General features: G+C 65.1%; 1 protein-coding gene across 4 annotated transcripts in view; it reads right to left on the bottom strand.

Moving 5' to 3' along the window:
- Positions 1-22,003, bottom strand: part of ROBO4 (roundabout guidance receptor 4) — a 63,850-nt gene that overhangs the window by 21,315 nt on the left and 20,532 nt on the right. For 3 of the 4 annotated variants that reach the window (XM_074976689.1, XM_074976686.1, XM_074976687.1), the window contains exons 12-16: positions 21,347-21,389; positions 20,494-20,636; positions 18,587-18,868; positions 17,678-17,776; positions 15,253-15,385 (exon numbers count right to left, since the gene is read on the bottom strand). In XM_074976689.1, the coding sequence (XP_074832790.1) occupies positions 15,253-15,385; positions 17,678-17,776; positions 18,587-18,868; positions 20,494-20,636; positions 21,347-21,389 (700 nt within the window). Of the gene's footprint in view, positions 1-12,257; positions 12,383-15,252; positions 15,386-17,677; positions 17,777-18,586; positions 18,869-20,493; positions 20,637-21,346; positions 21,390-22,003 lie in introns of those variants that run through there. The other variant, XM_074976688.1, reaches the window with a different exon arrangement.

Below are 22,003 nucleotides of genomic sequence, written 5' to 3'. Positions count from 1 at the left end.
CTTTATTAGTGGGCAGCAGGGATATTTATACCCTTCCCCTTTTACCTACCCCTTCCTACTAATAAATTCATTTTTTGCCTTCCGGAAAAATAAAACATTGTTATTTTAGTGGTCTGTTTTTAAAAACCTACCATATACATTGTGAGGATTTGGTGATCCTTGAGCTAAGTTACAAACTACCTGTACTAAAACCCTAAGCAATAAGGATAAAACTGTTACTTTGTTTCACCTATTTCTGCCTTGTCCTTGGCCTCGCATCTCCGTGCCAGCCACTTCCCACTAGGAAGCTTGGCCGGGGTCTAGTGAGGGCCGGGGTGGAGCTCTCTTGCCTGGGATTGCAGAAGGGGGCTGTCTGGGTCCTGGGATCTGTGCATAGGAGGCCTGTGACCTCCTTCTAAGGGCTTATTTAAATTACCACCTGTCCAGAAAAAAGCCCAGCAACCCCCCCGCCTGATATCACAGTCCTGGGACACCCTACCCCTCATTGCAGCCCCAGCACATCCTGCCCAGCATCACCACCCACCTGCCTGATATCACAGCCCCGACACACCCTGCCTGGCATCACCCCCTCTGCCCAGTATCGCAGACCCAACACACCCTGCCTGTCATCACCCCCACCCGCCTGCTATCACAGCCCCAGCACAACCTACCCCAGCATCACCCACCTCCCGGCATCACCCCCCACCCCCACCTGATATCACAGCCCCGGCACACCCTGCCCAGAATTACCCCCCTGCTTGGTATCACAGCCCCGGTACACACTGCCCAGCATCACCCCCCCCACCGCCTGGTATCACAGCCCCGGCACACCCTGCCCAGAATTACCCCCCTGCTTGGTATCACAGCCCCGGTACACACTGCCCAGCATCACCCCCCCACCGCCTGGTATCACAGCCCCGGCACACCCTGCCCAGAATTACCCCCCTGCTTGGTATCACAGCCCCAGTACACACTACCCAGCATCACCCCCCCACCGCCTGGTATCACAGCCCCGGCACACCCTGCCCAGCATCACCCCCTCCGCCAAGTGTCACACCCCCGGCACACCCTACCCGGCATCACACCCTCTGCCTGGCATCACCCCCCTGGCACACCTTGCCTGGCATCACCCCCACCACACGGTATCACAGCCCTGGCACACCCTGTCCAGCATCTCCCCCCCCGGCACACCCTGCCCGGCATCACACCCCCCGCCTAATATCACAGCCCTGGCACACTGTCCAAAGCATCACTCGCACGTCCGGTATCACAGCCCTGGCACACACTGTCGAGCGTCGCCCCCCCGCCGCCTGGTATCACAGCCCTGTGTGATGGAGTGGGGGGAGTGCATGTGTGAGTCAGGCTGGATGTCTGAGGCAAGCAGCAGCTCCCAGTGGCTAAGGATGACCCTGGGGCTACAACTGGCAGGTGACACCTCTGCCTGAACAAAGAGGAGGGAGGAGCTGAGCGGGGTTTTGAATCGGGGGCGGCAGTTAGAGGCTAGAAAAAGGGAGAGCTGGAAGGCAGCCAGCCGGAGGAGGGGGAAAGCTACACCCCAGAGGGGCCCCCCTCGGGGTCTTCTCCCCAGGACGGGTTGGAAGGACCGTCTCTGGCTGCTGTGCTGTCGCTTCTGTGAGAAACTGGGCATCTGTTGCCTAATAAACCTGCTGTTGTACCTGCTGAGTGAGTGAGAGTCTCTCCTGCCAGCGGACGGGGTGCAATGCAGGGGGACCCCGGAACCCCATCACACCCTGCGCAGCATCACACCCCCCCCACACACCTGGTATCATAGCCGTGGCACACCCTGTCCAGCATCACCCCCCTGCCTGGTATGACAGACCCGGCACACCCTGCCTCACATCACCCCCCTGCCTGATACGACAGACTCAGCACACCCTGACCGACATCAACCCCCTGCCTGGCATCACACCCCTGGAACACCCTTCCTGGCATCAGCCCCCCACCTGGTATTAGAGCCGCGGGACACCCTGCCCAGCATCATCCCCCCGCACCTGGCATCACAGCCCTGGCACACCCTGCCCAGCATCACCACCCACCTGCCTGATATCACAGCCCTGGCACACCCTGCCCAGCATCACTACCCACCCGCCTGCTATCACAGCCCTGGCACACCCTGCCCCGAATCACTCCCCTGCCTGGTATCACAGCCCTGGCACACCCTGTCCGGCATCACCCCCCCGCATAATATCACAGTCCCGGCACACCATCCAAAGCATCACTCGCACGCCCGGTATCACAGCCCTGGCACACACTGTTTAACGTCACCCCCCCCCGCCGCCTGGTATCACAGCCCTGGCACACGCTGCCTGGCATCACCCCCCCGCCTGATATCACAACCCCGGCACACCCTGCGCAGCATCACCCCCCCGACACCTGGTATCACAGCCATGGCACATCCTGTCCAGCATCACCCCCCTGCCTAGTATCACAGACCCGGCACACCCCGTCTGGCATCACCCCCCTGCCTCATATCACAGACTCGGCACACCCTGCCCGGTATGACAGACCCGGCACACCCTGTCTGGCATCACCCCCCTGCCTAGTATCACAGACCCGGCACACCCTGCCCGGTATGACAGACCCAGCACACCCTGACCGACATCAATCCCCCGCCTGGCATCACACCCCTGGAACACCCTTTCTGGCATCACCCCCGCACCTGGTATTAGAGCCACGGCACACCCTGCCCGGCACCACCACCCACCTGCCTGGTATCACAGCCCCGGCAGACCCTGCCCAGCATCACCCCCATGTCTGGTATCACAGCCCCGGCACACCCTGCCCAGCATCACCCCCATGCCTGGTATCACAGCCCCAGCACACCCTTCCCAGAATTACCCCCTGCTTGGTATCACAGCCCCGGCACACCCTGGGCAGCATCACCCCCTGCCCCGCCTGGCATCACAGCCCCGGCACACCCTGCCCAGCATCACCCACCCCTGCCTGGCATCACAGCCCCGGCACACCCTGCCCGGAATCACCCCACCGCCTGGTATCACATCCCCGGCACACCCTACCCATCATCACAGTCCTGGCACACCCTGCCCGGCATCACCCCCATGCCTGGTATCACAGCCCCGGCACACCCTTCCCAGAATTACCCCCTGCTTCGTATCACAGCCCCGGCACACCCTGGGCAGCATCACCCTCCCGGCCTGGTATCACAGCCCCGGCACACCCTGCCCGGCATCACCCCACCGCCTGGTATCACATCCCCGGCACACCCTACCCATCATCACAGTCCCGGCACACCCTGCCCGGCATCACCCCCATGCCTGGTATCACAGCCCCGGCACACCCTTCCCAGAATTACCCCCTGCTTGGTATCACAGCACCGGCACACCCTGGGCAGCATCACCCTCCCGGCCTGGTATCACAGCCCCGGCACACCCTGGCCAGCATCACCCTCCCGGCCTGGTATCGCAGCCCCAGCACACCCTGGGCAGCAACACCACCCCGCCACCTGGTATCACAACCCCGGCACACCCTGCCCAGCATCACTCCCACCGCGTGGTATCACAGCCCTGGCACACCTTGTCCAGCATCTCCCCACCCCCTGGCACACCCTGCCCAGCATCACCCACCCCCGCCTGGCATCACAGCCCCGGCACACCCTGCCCAGAATCACCCCACCGTCTGGCATCACAGCCCCGGCACACCCTGCCCAGAATTACCCCCTGCTTGGTATCACAGCCCCAGCACACCCTGGGCAGCAACACCACCCCCCCACCTGGTATCACAGCCCCGGCACACCCTGCACAGCATCACTACCCCCGCCTGGCATCACACCCCCGGCACACCCTGCCCAGCATCACCCCCACCGCGTGGTATCACAGCCCTGGCACACCCTGTCCAGCATCTCCCCACCCCGCGGCACACCCTGCCCGGCATCACCCGCCTACCTGATATCACAGCCCCGGCACACCATCCAAAGCATCACTCGCATGCCCGGTATCACAGCCCCGGCACACCCTGCCCAGCATCATCCCCCCGCCGCCTGGTATCACAACCCCGGCACACCCTGCCCAGCATCACCCCACTGCGGCCTGGTATCACAGCCCCGGCACACCCTGCCCAGCATCACCCCCCTGCCGCCTGGTATCACACCCCCGGCACACCCTGCCCAGCAAACACCCCCCCCCGCCAAGTGTCACACCCCCGGCACACCCTACCCGGCATCACACCCTCGGCACACCCTGCCTGGTATCACCCCCACCGCGTGGTATCACAGCCCTGGCACACCCTGTCCAGCATCTCCCCCCGCCCCCCGGCACACCCTGCCCGGCATCACCCCCCTACCTGATATCACAGCCCCGGCACACCCTGTCCAGCATCACCTCCCCGCCTAATATCACAGCCCCGGCACACCATCCAAAGCATCACTCCCACACCCGGTATCACAACCCCGGCACAGACTGTCTAGCGTCACCCCCCCGCCGCCTGGTATCAGCCATAGCACACCCTGTCCAGCATCACCCCCCTGCCTAGTATCACAGACCCAACACACCGTGTCCGGCATCACCCCCCTGCCTAGTATCACAGACCTGGCACACCCTGCCCGGTATGACAGACCCAGCACACCCTGACCGACATCAACCCCCCACCTGGCATCACACCCCTGGAACACCCTTCCTGGCATCACCCCCCCACCTGGTATTAGAGCCGCAGGACACCCTGCCCGGCATCACCACCCACCTGCCCGATATCACCCCCCTCCCAACATCACAGTCCCGGCACACCCTGCCCAGCATCACCCCACCACCTGGTATCATCACAGTCCCGGCACACCCTACCCGGCATCACCCCCCTGCTTGGTATCACAGCCCCAGTACACCCTGCCCGGCATCACCCTCCCGGCCTGGTATCACAGCCCCGGCACACCCTGCGCAGCATCACCCCCCCACGCCTGGTATCACATCCCCAGCACACCCTGCCCATCATCACAGTCCCAGCACACCCTGCCCAGCATCACCCCCATGCCTGGTATCACAGCCCCGGCACACCCTGCCCGGCATCACCCCCCCACGCCTGGCATCACAGCCCCGGCACACCCTGCCCAGCATCACCCCCCCACGCCTGGTATCACAGCCCCGGCACACCCTGCCCCAGCATCACCCCCCTCCCAACATCACAGTCCCGGCACACCCTGCCCGGCATCACCCCACTGCCTGGTATCATCACAGTCCCGGCACACCCTGCCCGGCATCACCCCCATGCCTGGTATCACAGTCCCGGCACACCCTGCCCGGCATCACCCCCTGCTTGGTATCACAGCCCTGGTACACCCTGCCCAGCATCACCCTCCCGGCCTGGTATCACAGCCCCGGCACACCCAGGGCAGCATCACCCCCCCACACCTGGCATCACAGCCCCGGCACACTCTGCCCAGCATCACCCCACCGCCTGGTATCACATCCCCGGCACACCCTGCCCATCATCACAGTCCCGGGACACCCTGCCCAGCATCACCCCCATGCCTGGTATCACAGCCCCGGCACACCCTGCCCGGCATCACCCCCACACCTGGTATCACAGCCCCGGCACACCCTGCCCAGAATTACCCGCTGCTTGGTATCACAGCCCCGGCACACCCTGCCCAGCATCACCCCCCCGGCCTGGCATCAAAGCCCTGGCACACCCTGCCCAGCATCATTTCCCCCCCGCCTGGCATCACACCCCCGGCACACCCTGCCCAGCATCACCCCCACCGCATGGTATCACAGCCCTGGAACACCCTGTCCAGCATCTCCCCGCCCCCCGGCACACCCTGCCCGGCATCACAGCCCCGGCATCACCCCCCTGCCTAATATCACAGCCCTGGCACACCATCCAAAGCATCACTCGCACTCCCGGTATCACAGCCCCGGCACACCCTGCCCAGCGTCACCCCCCCTGCCGCCTGGTATCACAGCCCCAGCACACCCTGCCCAGCATCACTCCCCCCCCCCTGGCATCACACCCCCGGCACACCCTGCCCGGCATCACCCCCCCCGCCTGGCATCACAGCCCCGGCACACCCTGCCCGGCATCACTCCCCCCCACCTGGCATCACAGCCCCGGCACACCCTGCCCAGCATCACTCCCCCCCGCCTGGCATCACACCCCCGGCACACCCTGCCCGGCATCACCCCCCCTGCCTGGCATCACAGCCCCGGCACACCCTGCCCGGCATCACTCCCCCCTGCCTGGCATCACACCCCCAGCACACCCTGCCCGGCATCACTCCCCCCTGCCTGGCATCACACCCCCAGCACACCCTGCCCGGCATCACCCCCCCCCGCCAAGTGTCACACCCCCGGCACACCCTGCCCGGCATCACCCCCACCGTGTGGTATCACAGCCCTGGCACACCCTGTCCAGCATCTCCCCACCCCCCAGCACACCCTGCCTGGCATCACAGCCCCAGCATCATCCCCCCCGCTAATATCACAGCCCCGGCACACCATCCAAACATCACTCGCACGCCCGGTATCACAGCCCTGGCACACGCGGTCTAGCGTCACCCCCCCTGCCGCCTGGTATCACAGCCCTGGCACACGCGGTCTAGCGTCACCCCCCCTGCCGCCTGGTATCACAGCCCCAGCACACCCTGCCCAGCGTCACCCCCCCCGCCGCCTGGTATCACAGCCCCGGCACACCCTGCCCAGCGTCACCCCCCCCGCCGCCTGGTATCACAGCCCCGGCACACCCTGCCCAGCGTCACCCCCCCCGCCGCCTGGTATCACAGCCCCGGCACACCCTGCCCAGCGTCACCCCCCCCCTGCCGCCTGGCATCACAGCCCCACACACCCTGCCCGGCATCACCGCCCCCCACCAAGTGTCACACCCCCAGCACACCCTACCTGGCATCACACCCTTGGCACACCCTGCCTGGTATCATCCCCACCACATGGTATCACAGCCCTGGCACACCCTATCCAGCATCTCCACCCCCAGCACACCCTGCCTGGCATCACCCTGAGATGGGGTTCAGGGGTCCCCCTGCACTGCACCCCGTCCGCTGGCAGGAGAGACTCTCACTCAGCAGGTACAACAGCAGGTTTATTAGGCAACAGATGCCCAGTTTCTCACAGAAGCGACAGCATAGCAGCCAGAGACCGTCCTTCCAACCTGTCCTGGGGAGAAGACCCCGAGGGGTGCCCCTCTGGGGTGTAGCTTCCCCCTCCTCAGGCTGGCTGCCTTCCAGCTCTCCCTTCCCCTAGCCTCTAACTGCCGCCCCTCGATTCAAAACCCAGCTCAGCTCCTCCCTCCTCTTTGTTCAGGGCAGAGGTGTTACCTGCCAGTTGTAGCCCCAGGGTCATCCTTAGCCACTGGGAGCTGCTGCTAGCCTCAGACATCCAGCCTGACTCACACCTGCATTCTCCCCACTCCATCACATCTCTCCCCCCTTCCAGACCGCACTGAGCGAGGTCACTTAGCCAGTGACCTGGGGAAGCTCGGGGCCCTCCCTGCGTGACAGGGCATCGGCTATGGTGTTGTTGTTCCCCTTGACGTGGACCACCTCCATGTCGTAGTCCTGCAGGAGCAGACTCCACCGCAGGAGCTTGGCGTTGGCCCCTTTCATGTGATGCAGCCAGGTCAGGGGTGAGTGATCGGTGTACACGGTGAAACGCCGTCCAAACAGGTACGGCTGCAGCTTCCCCAGCGCCCACACCATGGCCAGACATTCCTTCTCTATGGCCGCGTAGCTCTGCTCCCGGGGCAGCAGCTTCTTACTCAGGTACACGATGGGGTGTTTCTCCCCTTTGTCATTCACCTGCATTAGCACCGCCCCCAGCCCCACGTCCGAGGCATCGGTGAACAACAGGAAGGGCTTGTTGAAGTCTGGATTTGCCAGCACTGGGGCCCTGACCAGAGCCTCCTTCAGCGCACAGAGGGCCTGTTCGCACTGCTCCGTCCAGACCACCTTGTCAGGCTTTCCCTTTTTACACAGCTCCGTGAGGGGGGCTGCGATGGAGCTAAAGTGGGGCACAAACCTCCGGTAGTACCCTGCCATCCCAATGAAGGCCTGGACCTGTTTCTTAGTCTGGGGTGTGGGCCAATCTCTGACAGCCTCCACTTTAGCTGGCTCTGGCTTTAAGCAGCCGCTGCCCACCTTGTGGCCCAGGTAGGTCACCTCAGCCATTCCCACCTTGCACTTCCCTGCCTTGATAGTCAGCCCGGCCTTCTGGAGTCGGTCCAGCACCTGCTTGACTTGGGACACATGGTTCTCCCACGTCTGGCTGAAGATGCAAACGTCGTCCATGTACGCCAGGGCAAAGCTCTCCATCCCTTTCAGCAGCTGGTCCACCAGACGCTGGAAGGTAGCGGGTGCCCCCTTGAGGCCAAAGGGCAGGACCAGGAACTCGTAGAGCCCCACAGGAGTGATGAAAGCCAACTTCAGCTGGGCATCTTGGTCTAATGGCACTTGCCAGTACCCCTTGGTGAGGTCTATGGTGGTGAGGTAACGGGCTCCCCCCAGCTTGTCTAAAAGGTCATCAGGCCTGGGCATGGGGTAGGCGTCCGAGAGAGTGATGGCGTTAAGCTTGCGATAGTCCGCACAAAACCGAACAGACCCATCTTTTTTAGGGACTCACACCACGGGAGAGGCCCAGGAGCTGGACGAGGGTTGCATCACCCCCAGAGCCAGCATGTTTTCAACCTCCCGCTCTATGTCCTGAGCCGTCCTCCCTGTGGCTCTGAATGGCACACACTTGATAGGGGCGTGGGTGCCTGTCTCTATTCGGTGGACAGCCAGGTCAGTGCGTCCGGGTCTGTCAGAGAACAGCTGTTGATGCGAATGCAGCACCTCTTTGATCTCCGTCTGCTGGGCAGGGGTCAGCTGGTCTGAGAGGGGAATAGACTCCAGCAAGGAGCCGGCTCCAGTCCTTGTGAGTAAATCCACCAAGGGATCATCCCCCTGCCCCTCCCAGTGTCTGCACACGGCCAGCACCAAGTTCTGTCTGTCCCAGTAAGGTTTCATCATGTTCACATGATAGACCCGGTGGCTGTGGGCCCGGTTCGCCAGTTCCACCACACAATTCACGTCATTTAGCTGTTTGACAACCTTGAAGGGCCCATCCCAGGCCGCTTGCAGCTTGTTCCGCCGCACAGGTATAAGGACCATCACTTGATCCCCGGTGGCATAGGCTCGGGCCCTGGCCTTACGGTCATACCAGACCTTTTGCTTCCTTTGGGCCATGGAGAGGTTCTCCCTGGCCAGGCCCATGAGCTCGGTGAGTTTTTCCCGGAAGGTCAGTACATACTGTACCACTGACTCCCCTTCAGGAGAGGCCGTCCCCTCCCACTCTTCTCTGAGCAAGTCCAAGGGTCCCCGTACCCTCCTTCCATACAGCAGCTCAAACGGGGAGAACCCCGTGGATTCCTGGGGCACCTCCCTGTATGCAAACAGCAGGTGGGGTAAGTACTTGTCCCAGTCATGGGGGTATTGATTCATGAAGGTTCTCAGCATCTGCTTCAGAGTCCCATTGAATCTCTCCACCAGCCCATTGGTCTGCGGGTGGTAGGCTGTGGCCCCGGTGTGCCGGACCCCACACTTGTCCCACAAGCTTTGCAGTAGGGCCGACATGAAGTTGGACCCCTGATCTGTGAGGACCTCCTTGGGGAACCCCACTCTGCTGAAAATGGACAGCAGTGCATCTGCCACGGTGTCAGCGTCGATAGAGGTCAAGGCCACTGCTTCTGGGTATCGCGTGGCAAAATCTACCACTACCAAAATATATTTCTTCCCCGAACGCGTTGCCTTGCTGAAGGGGCCCACTATGTCTATAGCCACTTTCTGGAAAGGCTCCTCTATGATGGGCAGTGGCCTCAAGGCAGCTTTCCCCTTGTCCCGGCTCTTCCCCACCCTCTGGCAGGGATCGCAGGACAGGCAATACAGACGGACAGCTGCAAAGATCCCTGGCCAGAAAAAGTTCTGTAACAACCTTCTCCTGGTGCGGTGGATCCCCTGGTGTCCTGCGAGCGGGACATCATGGGCTAGGTACAGCAGCCTGCACTGGTACTTTTGGGGAACCACCAGTTGCCTCTGGACCTTCCATGGCTCCGCTTTGCGTCTGGGAGCCCATTCCCGGTACAGGAATCCCTTTTCCCACAGGAATCTCTCCTTGCAGCCCTCCCCCAGCTGTGGAGCTTGGCTGAGACTGGCCAGTTCCCTCAGCTTCTGCAAGAAGGGGTCTCTCTGCTGCTCTGCCTGGAATTCTTCCGCTGGGGCAGGAGCGGATGCTACTTCCCCATCCCTGCCTGGCTCCAGCACCCCTGGCCTGTGAGATCTGGTTTTTGGGGGCCCCCTTTCTCTCAGCGTTGGCCCGTGGCTCCTGTGACTTTGGCTGGGCCTGTACCCCTGAATCTGGGGAGCGCACCCCTCGTTTTCTTTGGCTACGGGTCAGGACCAGGGCACGAGGGCGTTCACCTTGCCAGTTCTCCAGGTCAGCCCCCATCAGTACATCCGCCGGCAAATGGCTGTGCACGCCCACCTCCTTGGGGCCTTCCTTCTTCCCCCATTTCAGGTGCACCCTCGCCATGGGCACCTTGAAAGGGGTCCCATCAATTCCTGTTATCGTCAGGTGGGAATCGGGTATCATGCAGCCCGGTGCCACCACCCCGGGTCGGGCCAGCGTCACGTCAGCGCCTGTGTCCCAGAACCCCGTGACCTTTTTCCCTTCTACCTCGAGGTGTTTGAGACGCTTGCTCCACAGAGGCAGTGCCGCCCCCACTCTGTAAACTGACCTCTGAGCATTTGGTCCCCCTGAGGAGCTGGTCTGTGGGGCGGACTCGGCCCAATCCGAGTGCCCATTGTCAGCACCACCCGCCTTGGCCGCCAGCCCCTCTGACTTCTGGGACCCCACCCAGTTGACTCCATGACCCCCCGGCCTGCTCAACCTGTCTGGGAGCCTGGGGCACTGGGCTGCTCTATGCCCCTTTCGCCCACAGCGATAACAGCCTGGGTCTTGTTGTGTCCCTCGGGCCGGCTGCTCTGTCCGGGATCTGTTTGGCTCTCTGGGGAGTGGGTGGCTGGCCCCTCTTTCCTGGGCTTGCCCAAGAGGTGGTCCCCTCTGTCGTACAGTTAGGGACCGGTCTCTCTGAGATTCTCGGTCTCTCCGGGACTCCCTCTCTTTGTGGGGCTCACTTTCAAACCTGGCCCGGCTGTTTGTGAAGTCATCTGCCAGTTTCCCTGCATCATGTGAGTCCCCTGGCTTCCGGTCCACGAGCCACAGCCTCAGGTCAGGTGCGCACATCTCGTAGAATCGCTCCACGACCGCCAGCTCGATCAGGTCCTCTACAGACTGGACTCCCATTCCGAACGCCCACTTCTGGTAGTATTGCTTCAGGCGGCGGTTGTATCTACATGGGTTTCCTCTGGCCTCTTCTGCGCCTCCTGGAACTTCTTCTTGTACATCTCCGGAGTCAGCCCTAACTTATGCAGCAGGGCCTGTTTGAACCGTTCATAGTCCCCAGGCTGCAGCCCCACCAGCTGGCTGAGCACCGCTGCAGCCTTCTGGCCCAGCAAGGGGGTGAGGTGCCGGAGCCACTCATCTGGGGGAACCTCATGCAACTCACAGGCTCGCTCGAAGGTGGTAAGGAACTCGTCCATGTCCCCTGTGTCCTGACACTGGGCCAGCACACGCGTCTCCAAGTGACTGGCCACCCCGATCCGTCTGGCCCTCTCCCCGCTTACCGCAGCTGGGGCCTCTTGGCGTCTCGCCTCTGCCATGGTTCGCTCATGCTCCCGCTCTCGCTCTCTCTCCTCACACTCTCGCTCTCTTTCCTCCCGCTGTCTCTCTTGTAGCTGGCACTCGTGCTCGCGCTCTCTTTCCCGTTCCTGGCGCTCACGCTCTCTTTCCCGTTCCTGGTGCTCCAGTTCCTTTAATTTCACCTCGAGTTCCAGCCGTCGCAGCTCTGCGGCGGGGGACTCTGCCCGCGATGGACCACCGCTAGCTGAGCGCGACCTGGTGGGCACCGCGTCTGTCTGACGGCGTCGAGCCCCTGCTCCTGTCGGAGAATCCGAAACGCTTCCCGAGGCTGACCGGCCACTTTCTGCCGGGACAGGCTCTGCCCCCCCGGATCGGTCACTCTCTTCCAGCTGGGCAATCAGCTGGGCCTTGGTCGCCTTCCCCACGGTCAGGCCCCTCTCTCTGCACAGCCCCGCTAGCTCTGCCTTCAGGAGTCGGGTATAATCCATCTCCCCGCTATTTCCCGGGGTATCCACTCACCAGCAGCAGCTGCAGGAATGGCTCTGTTCCCCCTCTGGCTCTTGTGAGACTCCTTCCTTCTCTGGTGCTCAGTCAGCCACTGCTGGGAGCTCATCCGTGGGTGCAGTGCATCCCACTTCTGACACCAGTGTGATGGGGTTCAGGGGTCCCCCTGCACTGCACCCCGTCCGCTGGCAGGAGAGACTCTCACTCAGCAGGTACAACAGCAGGTTTATTAGGCAACAGATGTCCAGTTTCTCACAGAAGCGACAGCACAGCAGCTAGAGACAGTCCTTCCAACCTGTCCTGGGGGGAAGACCCCGAGGGGTGCCCCTCTGGGGTGTAGCTTCCCCCTCCTCAGGCTGGCTGCCTTCCACCTCTCCCTTCTCCTCCCTCTAACTGCCGCCCCCGATTCAAAACCCAGCTCAGCTCCTCCCTGCTCTTTGTTCAGGCAGAGGTGTCACCTGCCAGTTGTAGCCCCAGGGTCATCCTTAGCCACTGGGAGCTGCTGCTTGCCTCAGACATCCAGCCTGACTCACACATGCACTCCCCCCACTCCATTACACACCCCCCTACCTGATATCACAGCCCCGGCACACCCTGTCCGGCATCACCCCCCCGCCTAATATCACAGCCCCGGCACACCATCCAAAGCATCACTCCCACACCCGGTATCACAGCCCCGGCACACACTGTCTAGCGTCACCCCCCGCTGCCTGGTATCACAGCCCTGGCACACGCTGCCCGGCATCACCCCCCCGCCTGATATCACAACCCCGGCACACCCTGCGCAGCATCACCCCCCTGCCTAGTATCACAGACCCAGCACACCCTGACCGACATCAACCCCCTGCCTGGCATCACACCCCTGGAACACCCTTCCTGGCATCACCCCCCCACCTGGTATTAGAGCCGCGGGACACCCTGCCCGGCATCACCACCCACCCGCCTAGTATCACAGCCCCGGCACACCCTGCCCGGCATCACCCCTCCACCTGGTATCACAGCCCCGGCACACCCTGCCCGGCATCACCCCCATGCCTGGTATGAGAGCCCCGGCACACCCTGCCCAGCATCACTCCCCCCCGCCTGGCATCAAAGCCCCGGCACACCCTGCCCAGCATCACTTCCCCCCCGCCTGGCATCAAAGCCCCGGCACACCCTGCCCAGCATCACTTCCCCCCCGCCTGGCATCACACCCCCGGCACACCCTGTCCAGCATCTCCCCGCCCCCCGGCACACCCTGCCCGGCATCTCCCCGCCCCCCGGCACACCCTGCCCGGCATCACAGCCCCGGCATCACCCCCCCGCCTAATATCACAGCCCCGGCACACCATCCAAAGCATCACTCGCACGCCCGGTATCACAGCCCCGGCACACCCTGCCCAGCATCACCCCCCCCGCCTCCTGGTATCACAGCCCCGGCACATCCTGCCCAGCATCACTCCCCCCCGCCAAGTGTCACACCCCCAGCACACCCTACCTGGCATCACACCCTTGGCACACCCTGCCTGGTATCACCCCATCGCATGATATCACAGCCCTGGCACACCCTGTCCAGCATCTCCCCCCCGCCCCCCCCCCCCGGCACACCCTGCCCAGCATCACCCCCCTACCTGATATCACAGCCCCGGCACACCCTGTCCGGCATCACCTCCCCGCCTAATATCACAGCCCCGGCACACCATCCAAAGCATCACTCCCACACCCAGTATCACAGCCCCGGCACACACTGTCTAGCGTCACCCCCCGCCGCCTGGTATCACAGCCCTGGCACACGCTGCCCGGCATCACCCCCCCGCCTGATATCACAACCCGGGCACACCCTGCGCCGCATCACCCCCCCCACACCTGGTATCATAACCGTGGCACACCCTGTCCAGCATCACCCCCCTGCCTAGTATCACAGACCCGACACACCCTGCCCATTATGACAGACCCAGCACACCCTGACCGACATCAACCCCCCACCTGGCATCACACCCCTGGAACACCCTTCCTGGTATCACCCCCCCCACCTGGTATTAGAGCCGCGGGACACCCTGCCCAGCATCACCACCCACCTGCCCGATATCACAGCCCCGGCACACCCTGCCCAGCATCACCCCTCCACCTGGTATCACAGCCCCGGCACACCCTGCCCAGCATTACCCCCCTGCCTGGTATCACAGCCCCAGCACACCCTGCCCGGCATCAGCCCCCCCACGTGGTATCGCAACCCCGGAACACCCTGTCCAGCATCACCCCCCCCGCCTGGTATCACAGTCCCGGCACAACCTGCCCAGCATCACCCCCCCCCCCCCGTGTGTTATCACAACCCCGGTACACCCTGCCTGGCAGCAACCCCCCAGTTGATATCACAGCTCCAGCACACCCTGCCCGGCATCACTCCCCCACTTGATATCACAGCTCCAGCACACCCTGCCCGGCATCACCCCCCCTTGTGGTATCACAACCCCGGCACACCCTGCCCGGCATCACCCCTCCAATGCTGCTATCACCTCCTCCCCCCTCACTCTTCTCTTCTGTAGCCTCAGCAAGCCTAGGTCCCACAGCCTGGCCCCGGAATTCACGTGCTCCAGCCCCCAAGCCCAGTGGCACACGCTCTGCCAGGGCAGTCACAGCCTTTGTGTAAGGCCAGGGTAGAGCTGAGCACGGTGCGCCGGCCATGTCCTCTCCGGTGCTGAGGAGAGGGCAGAACACTGCCCGAGAGCTGCTGGCAGTGCTCCTCCTGACGCAGCCCCACGTGCCAGGGGCCTTCCCTGCTCCCAGGGCGCACTGGTGGCTCATCTCTGGCTCCCGGTCCCCCGTACTGCCCAGCATCTTTTCGCGACACCCTGCTTAGCCCTTCAGGTCCCAGCCTGGAGCCCTGCTGGGGATTCTTCGGCCCCCCGCCCGGCACACCAGCCCTCCCGCAGCTTGTGGGCTTCTGCCCTCGGCAGGTCAGGGAGCCAGGCTGCTCCCAGAGGCGCTGTGGGGCGGCCAAAGGAGCTCTAGCCGCAGCGCCCCGGCAGGCAAGGCTGGGGCAGCGGCACTGGGAGTACACGCCGCAGGCCCTTACCCTGAGTGCGCAGCCTGGCCCTGGGGGCCGTGCGGGGCGGGAGGCAGGGGCAACGTGCCCGTCACGCGCTGGGCGCCGCCGGGCTCCAGCAGCCTCAGGGGGCTGAAGGTTTCCAGCACTTTGGCTTCCGCCCCTGGGGAAAAACAGGAAAAACCATCAGGCAGCCGCCTAGCCCCCAGTAGCTTCCAGTCACCCACCCACCTGCCAATCACCCACCCGCCCCTGCCCCCACCCACCCTCCTGCCAATCACCCCCAGCCCCAGCTCCCCACCCGCCAATCACCCACCCAGCCTCACCCCCAGGCACCCCCGCCCACCAGCCAGAGGGCAGCAGCCCTGCCTGGAAGCCTGGGCAGCAGCCAGCCAATGGCCCCTGGGCCGACACTGCCCCTGGCCACAAGCCTGATTCTGGCTGCGTGTGCGACCCTGTCCATTCAGTGCAACGGCCAGTCCAGGCTTGGCCCTGGCAGACAGGGGCTGTCATCCCACTGGTGGCAGGTGGGGGTCAGCAGGCAGGGGGTCCCCCTCATGCAGCCTCCTCAGCTAACCCAGGCCTTGCCCAAGGGAGCCTCTTCTCTCCCTGCTCGGCCGCACACGCCCAGGGCGGACCCAGGACGTGGGTGCATGATGTGGTCCGTGGCCCAGGCTCCGTGGGCCCATTGCTGACATCTCTGCTGGGTCCCTCTGTGGTACTCCCCCCACCCCCAAGGAGGGGCAGGGCATGGGCAGATGCTGGTGCTCCTCCCTGCCATCTCCACCCCAGCCTGGGGCCCACGTCGCATTCCACAACAGGCTTGGCTGGCCACAGGGGAGGCCCTGCGGCGGCCGACAACTGCTGGCCGGAGGGATTCTATGTGGCTGGCCCTCTCGGTGCCTCACCAGCTGCCAGGTGCTCCCCATCCCCAGTCCCTCCCCAGCTGGGCAGGCCAGTCCTGGTCTAACAGGGGAGCCACACTGGCCAGACGAGCACAGCAGCTTGCTGGCTGTGGGGAAGGAGAGAGGCAGGCGCCAGCCTCAGCTCATGGCAGCCCAGCCCGGCAAAGCACCTCCTGCCAACAAAGCTCCTTCAGGGCCCCGGGGCTTTGTGGATCACTCCCTGCCCGTAGGGCCGGCCCCCCGTCTGCTTTCACAGCTCCTGCTCGGGGCCGTATCACCCTTCGCACTGGGTTGGAGAAGCACAGAGCTGCTGCAGGCGTTCCCAGGCCGCCTCCCCCGTTACAGGCACCTTGCACCCGGGGCACCGGCCAGTGGTGGGACACTGGGTGGCTTAGTGGTTGGAGGCTGCAGGGCTGTTGGTGCTGCTTGGCTACAGTGGCCGATCAGGCCTGGCCTGGTCACAGGCCAGCTCGTGCATCAGTGTGCCAGAGCTGGCAGATACTGCTCGGCTTTGCGGGTTGGTGCGCTACCACTGGGACTGCTGGGGATGTTTCTGACTGGGGGAGCATCTCCACAAGTGTCTGGAGCCCTGTACACCCTCAACCAAGCTGGTGGCTTTGGCACAGCCCCTCTGCAACCCTGCCCAGCTGGGTAGTGGTGGGCTGAGCCCTGGGCAGGGCAGGGCAGGGCGCTCCGTCCCTGGGGGGCAGCGGTGCCCTGGCTGCTGACTCTGGGGCAGAGCAAGGCTTGGCAGAGCTCAGCCAGGAGCACCCCAGCTGGCAGGGCAGCAGGAATGGCGCTGGAGCCCCACAATGCTGCTCATGGCAGCCCCAGCCTGGGGAGGGTCAGGAAGGGAGTAAGACGCCAGCCCGGCCTCTGGCCCCAGAGGGGCACCACCCCAACCAGTGGCCAGGCCAGCAGAAGAGGCCAGAGAGGCGCCACTAGCTGCAGCCCGGCTCCCGGTGACAGTGGAGCCCGGAAGAAGGAATAGGCCGAGTGCTTGGCAGTGGGGTGCAGCAGGAGAGGGGCCTGTGGGTACCACTGGGATGAGCCAGGGGTGGTGGGACTCCCAACGAGTGAGGGGCAGCCTGAGCCTCGGAGGTCTCTGGCCAGGCAGGAGGCCCAGGGTGCCCAGCGGGCAGCCCCCCAGCAGCAGCACCTGCCAGCAACTCCAGCCAGCCACCATGTGGCTGGAGAGCAGGATACGGTGCAGGACACTAAGCAGGACCTCAGCATTCCTCTGCCCCCAAGCAGAGAGCTCCACAGGCAGCCCAGCCCCACCAACCTGCCTTCTACACAGCGCCCAGAGACTCCTGCCACCCACAGCCTTTCAAGCTCTGACGCCCCCCTGGCAAAGCCGGTCTCCCCCACACGCCTGCAATGCCCCCCAGGTCCCAGAGCACTCAAAGGCCTGCAGAGCAGCCCAGAAATCACCTGCATGCCCAGAACCCCTCCCCAGCTGCTGAGCAAAGGCAGCCCGGCCAGGCACAGCACCCCGGTGTGCTGGCTCTGGGCCAGAGAGGGGTCAGGGCGGCCCCAGCTTAGCTCACCTCTGTCTGCAGTGCGCTTTGCTGAGCTGCCGCCAGGGCTGGTGGTGCACGCTGGGGGGCTGGCCAGCAGCACGGGGCTGCTATGCGCCTGCTGCAGCTCTAGGGCAGACAGAGGGATGAGCACTGGGGGCGGTACCCAGAGCCTGCTCGCAGTGGGAGCTGGGCCCAGGGGAGAGCCCATGGGAGCCAAGGCCCCAGCCTGCCCCGAGAAGCCAGCGCGCAGCCAGGCTGCACTTGTGCACCGTGCGTTCCCGTGGTAATCTCACCGCGAGCGGCAGCAGCCCTGTCCCGGGCAATCCGGCCAGGTTTGCGCAGTGCCTGCCCGTGGCACAGCCGGGCGTGAACCGCTCGCTCACTCCCACAAGCCACTGAGCTCTGCTGGGTGAAGGCTGTCTTCCGGAGCCCCGCCCGGATCCAGCCCCCCGCCCCCATCCCGCCCATGGCCGGGGCAGCCCATGCAGCCTGGAGCCTCGCAGCTGGATGCAGCCCCCCGCCGCTCCCCTCCTCCTACCCCGCTGGGGCCCGGAGGCTCCCCCCCGCCGCTCTGACCGGCTGGGAGTGGTGGGGGACACAAGCCACCTGTGCCCCTGGGAGGCTGCGAAGGTCAGTGCCCCCGTCGCTCAGACCCCCCCACCCCCAGCCTGCTCCTGTGCCCCCACCCCTGCCGCGGCAATGCCAGGGGCACCATGGGGGCGCGCCTGGCCTGCTTCGGGGGGCTGATGCCAAGTGGCTGCCGCTGCTCCCAGTGCCAGTCCTGAGCTCCCCTCCCCCAGCTGCAGGCTGGCCCTGCCACATGGGTGCAGTGCGGCACCACAGACTCAGCGGCCACCTTCCCCCTGGGCCGTGCTCCTGCGTGGCCCCAATGCAGGCCCAGGCTCCCCCAGGTCAGAGCTCCCAGCTGGGACGTACCTGGATGCCAGGGCCCCGGCTGGGCGAGGCTGGGGACACTGAGGCCTGCTGGCTTCCACAGCCCACTTTCTCCCACTCCACGCTCCATGCCCAGGCTCTGGCCGTCCCGGGGCCCAGGTCTCGCAGTACTGGGGTAAGGGCCCGGGGCACAGGCCTGGGGGGACCAGGGGAAGGGTTGCACATCCCTGGCAGGCAGGTCGACCCTGCACAGACTGCTGCTGTCAGAGGCCCACGCTGCAGCTGGGAGCTGGGAGCCCTGGCTCTGCCTGTCGAAGGACACAGCTGCAGAGAGAAAGGGGAGAGACATGGCGTGTTACGGATCCTTCCCCTGGGGGGTCCACCGCCTCACCTAATCCACAGATCTCCCCCCGCCCCACGGACACACCGGAGACACCCAGAACCCAGCATGGGGCGCTTCACCAGCCCGCCAGAACCCAGCATGGGGCACTCCACCGGCCCCCCACCAGGCCCCAGAACCCAGCATGGGGCACTCCACCGGCCCCCCGCCAGGCCCCCAGAACCCAGCATGGGGTGTTCCGCCAGCACCCCAGAACCCAGCATGGGGCGTTCCACCAGCACCCCAGAACACAGCATGGGGCGCTTCACCAGCCCCCCACCAACCCCCCAGAACCCAGCATGTGGCACTCCACCAGCCCCCCACCAGGCCCCAGAACCCAGCATGTGGCGCTCCACCGGCCCCCCGCCAGACCCCCAGAACCCAGCATGGGGCGCTCCACCAGCCCCCCACCAGGCCCCAGAACCCAGCATGGGGCGTTCCACCAGCACCCCAGAACCCAGCATGGGGTGCTCCACCAGCCCCCCACCAGCCCCCCAGAACCCAGCATGGGGCACTCCACCAGCCCCCCACCAGGCCCCAGAACCCAGCATGTGGCGCTCCACCGGCCCCCCACCAGGCCCCAGAACCCAGCATAGGGCGCTCCACCAGCACCCCAGAACCCAGCATGGGGCGCTCCACCAGCCCCCCGCCAGGCCCCCAGAACCCAGCATGGGGTGTTCCACCAGCACCCCAGAACCCAGCATGGGGCGTTCCACCAGCACCCCAGAACACAGCATGGGGCGCTTCACCAGCCCCCCAGAACCCAGCATGTGGCACTCCACCAGCCCCCCACCAGGCCCCAGAACCCAGCATGTGGCGCTCCACCGGCCCCCCGCCAGACCCCCAGAACCCAGCATGGGGTGCTCCACCGGCCCCCCACCAGCCCCTCAGAACCCAGCATGGGGCGCTCCACCAGCCCCCCACCAGGCCTCAGAACCCAGCATGGGGCACTCCACCAGCCCCCCACCAGGCCCCAGAACCCAGCATGTGGCGCTCCACCGGCCCCCCGCCAGACCCCCAGAACCCAGCATGGGGCGCTCCACCAGCCCCCCACCAGGCCCCAGAACCCAGCATGGGGCGTTCCACCAGCACCCCAGAACCCAGCATGGGGTGCTCCACCAGCCCCCCACCAGCCCCCCAGAACCCAGCATGGGGCACTCCACCAGCCCCCCACCAGGCCCCAGAACCCAGCATGTGGCGCTCCACCGGCCCCCCACCAGGCCCCAGAACCCAGCATGGGGCGCTCCACCAGCACCCCAGAACCCAGCATGGGGCGCTCCACCAGCCCCCCGCCAGGCCCTCAGAACCCAGCATGGGGCGCTCCACCAGCCCCCCACCAGGCCCCAGAACCCAGCATGGGGCGCTTCACCAGCACCCCAGAACCCAGCATGGGGCGCTCCACCAGCCCCCCACCAGCCCCCCAGAACCCAGCATGGGGCGCTCCGCCAGGCCCCCAACCCCCGGACCCCAGCAGAGGGAGCGTCGCTTGGGCTCCGTGCCCTTGGAACACCCTGCAGCACAGCGGGAGGGGTGGCCTGGCCAGTGCTGGCAGGGCAGGGCAGGGCCTCACCTGAGCGGTGCCAGGCTGGGCTGTCCTTGGTCTCAGCCCACAGGAGCTGGCTGCTCGACCGGCTGCTGCTGAAGCTCTTGGAGCAGGAGGGGGCTTTCCAGTGGGCGGCCAACCAGGGCGAGTTGCTCGTCTCCAGCCCGGGGCTGCGGACGGAGGAGGTGAATGGGTCTGTCTGCAGAAAACTGAACGCCCTTGCTCTGCCCCTGCCAGTCACCTGCCCTGCGGCCACGCCTCTTCCCGAGGCCCCGCCCTCCTCAGAGGCCCCGCCCCCGTGTGCTGCATTCCCTCTCCCTCGCTCTCTCTATGGGTGCTGAGAAGCAGGAGGGGAATGCGCTGGCTGGGGTGCAGGAGGCTCACGGCCAATGGGAGCTGGGCTGGGGAGCAGCAGGGGACAGGTTCGGGGCTGGGGGTGTTGGCTCTGAGTGGGATGAGGGGTCTAGGGGAAGGGGGTGGCTCTGGCTCAGAGCAGGCTGGCAGTGGGACTAGGGCATGCCCAGGTAGGGACGCTAAGGCAGACCGCCAGGTGCCTGCCTTGCCCGGGGCCCCACGCTGCACCCCAGAAGTGGGCAGCAGGTCTGGCTTGGAGGGGGATGGGGGAACATGAGGCTCCATGGCACATGGAGCCCTCTGGTCCCCTGCCCTGACCCCACACAGGGCAGCGCTGGCTGGGGGCGAGCTCCCTGCCCTTCTGGGCCCTGCACAGAGCTGCTGCCCTGGTGCAGGGGGGCAGCTCCCTGCTGGGGGAGGGGAGGGGAGGAGTGCCCCCACCTGCTGGGGTGGCTTGGGGGCGTGGGGAGCCGCACCTCTGCCTGCACAGCACGATGGGAAGCCCACCCAGCGTCCCGTCACTCACCTCTGCCTCAGCATGGGGGCTGCGCTGGCGTATCGGCACAGACCTGGGGGCGAGGCAGGCGGAATTACTCGACTGCAATGGCGCCTTCCGGGGACCGGGCTGCTCCCCTGCCAGCCCCCGGGTCAGCAAACCCCCCTGGGCTGCATGGCACCAGCTGCCCCCTCCCCCGGCCACTTTTCTCCTCGGGAGCCTGTCTCTCACCTCGGCCCCTTCCCTCGTGCCAGGGACTCTACCAGCTCCTCTCTGGGCAGTCCTGGTGCAGGTCCACAGCACTGGGATGGGAACTGGGGCTCCCCCTCTGCTGACAGGTTATGATGAAGTGGGGCTTGCTGGGATTACATTCCCCTGGTCGGGCCACATGTGTTTCCTACTGTCCTGCAGCGACCTGAGGTGGGTGCCTCAGTTTCCCCAGGCACAGCACCAGCGCACAGTGGGGAGGGGAGTTTGGGTGTGCTGACTCCTCACACGTAGGCAATGGCCCTCCCTGCTCTTTGTAACCCAGCAGCCAGGTGACCCCTTTCTTCCCAGGAAACAGGCCAAGGGTGAGAGGAGGGGCCTGGCTGGTTGGAATTGGACCTGGGCTGGTGAGTGGGGCAGTCTGGGCTGGCTGGAGAGGTAGGAAGGGGGCCAGGGCCTGGCTTGGGGACCCCTCTGGGC

Source organism: Carettochelys insculpta, chromosome 25 (genome assembly GCF_033958435.1).
Source record: "Carettochelys insculpta isolate YL-2023 chromosome 25, ASM3395843v1, whole genome shotgun sequence".
Classification (NCBI taxonomy): domain Eukaryota; kingdom Metazoa; phylum Chordata; order Testudines; family Carettochelyidae; genus Carettochelys; species Carettochelys insculpta.
The sequence above is the reverse complement of the archived record's forward strand: the minus strand, read 5'-3'. Positions and strand labels throughout refer to the sequence as shown.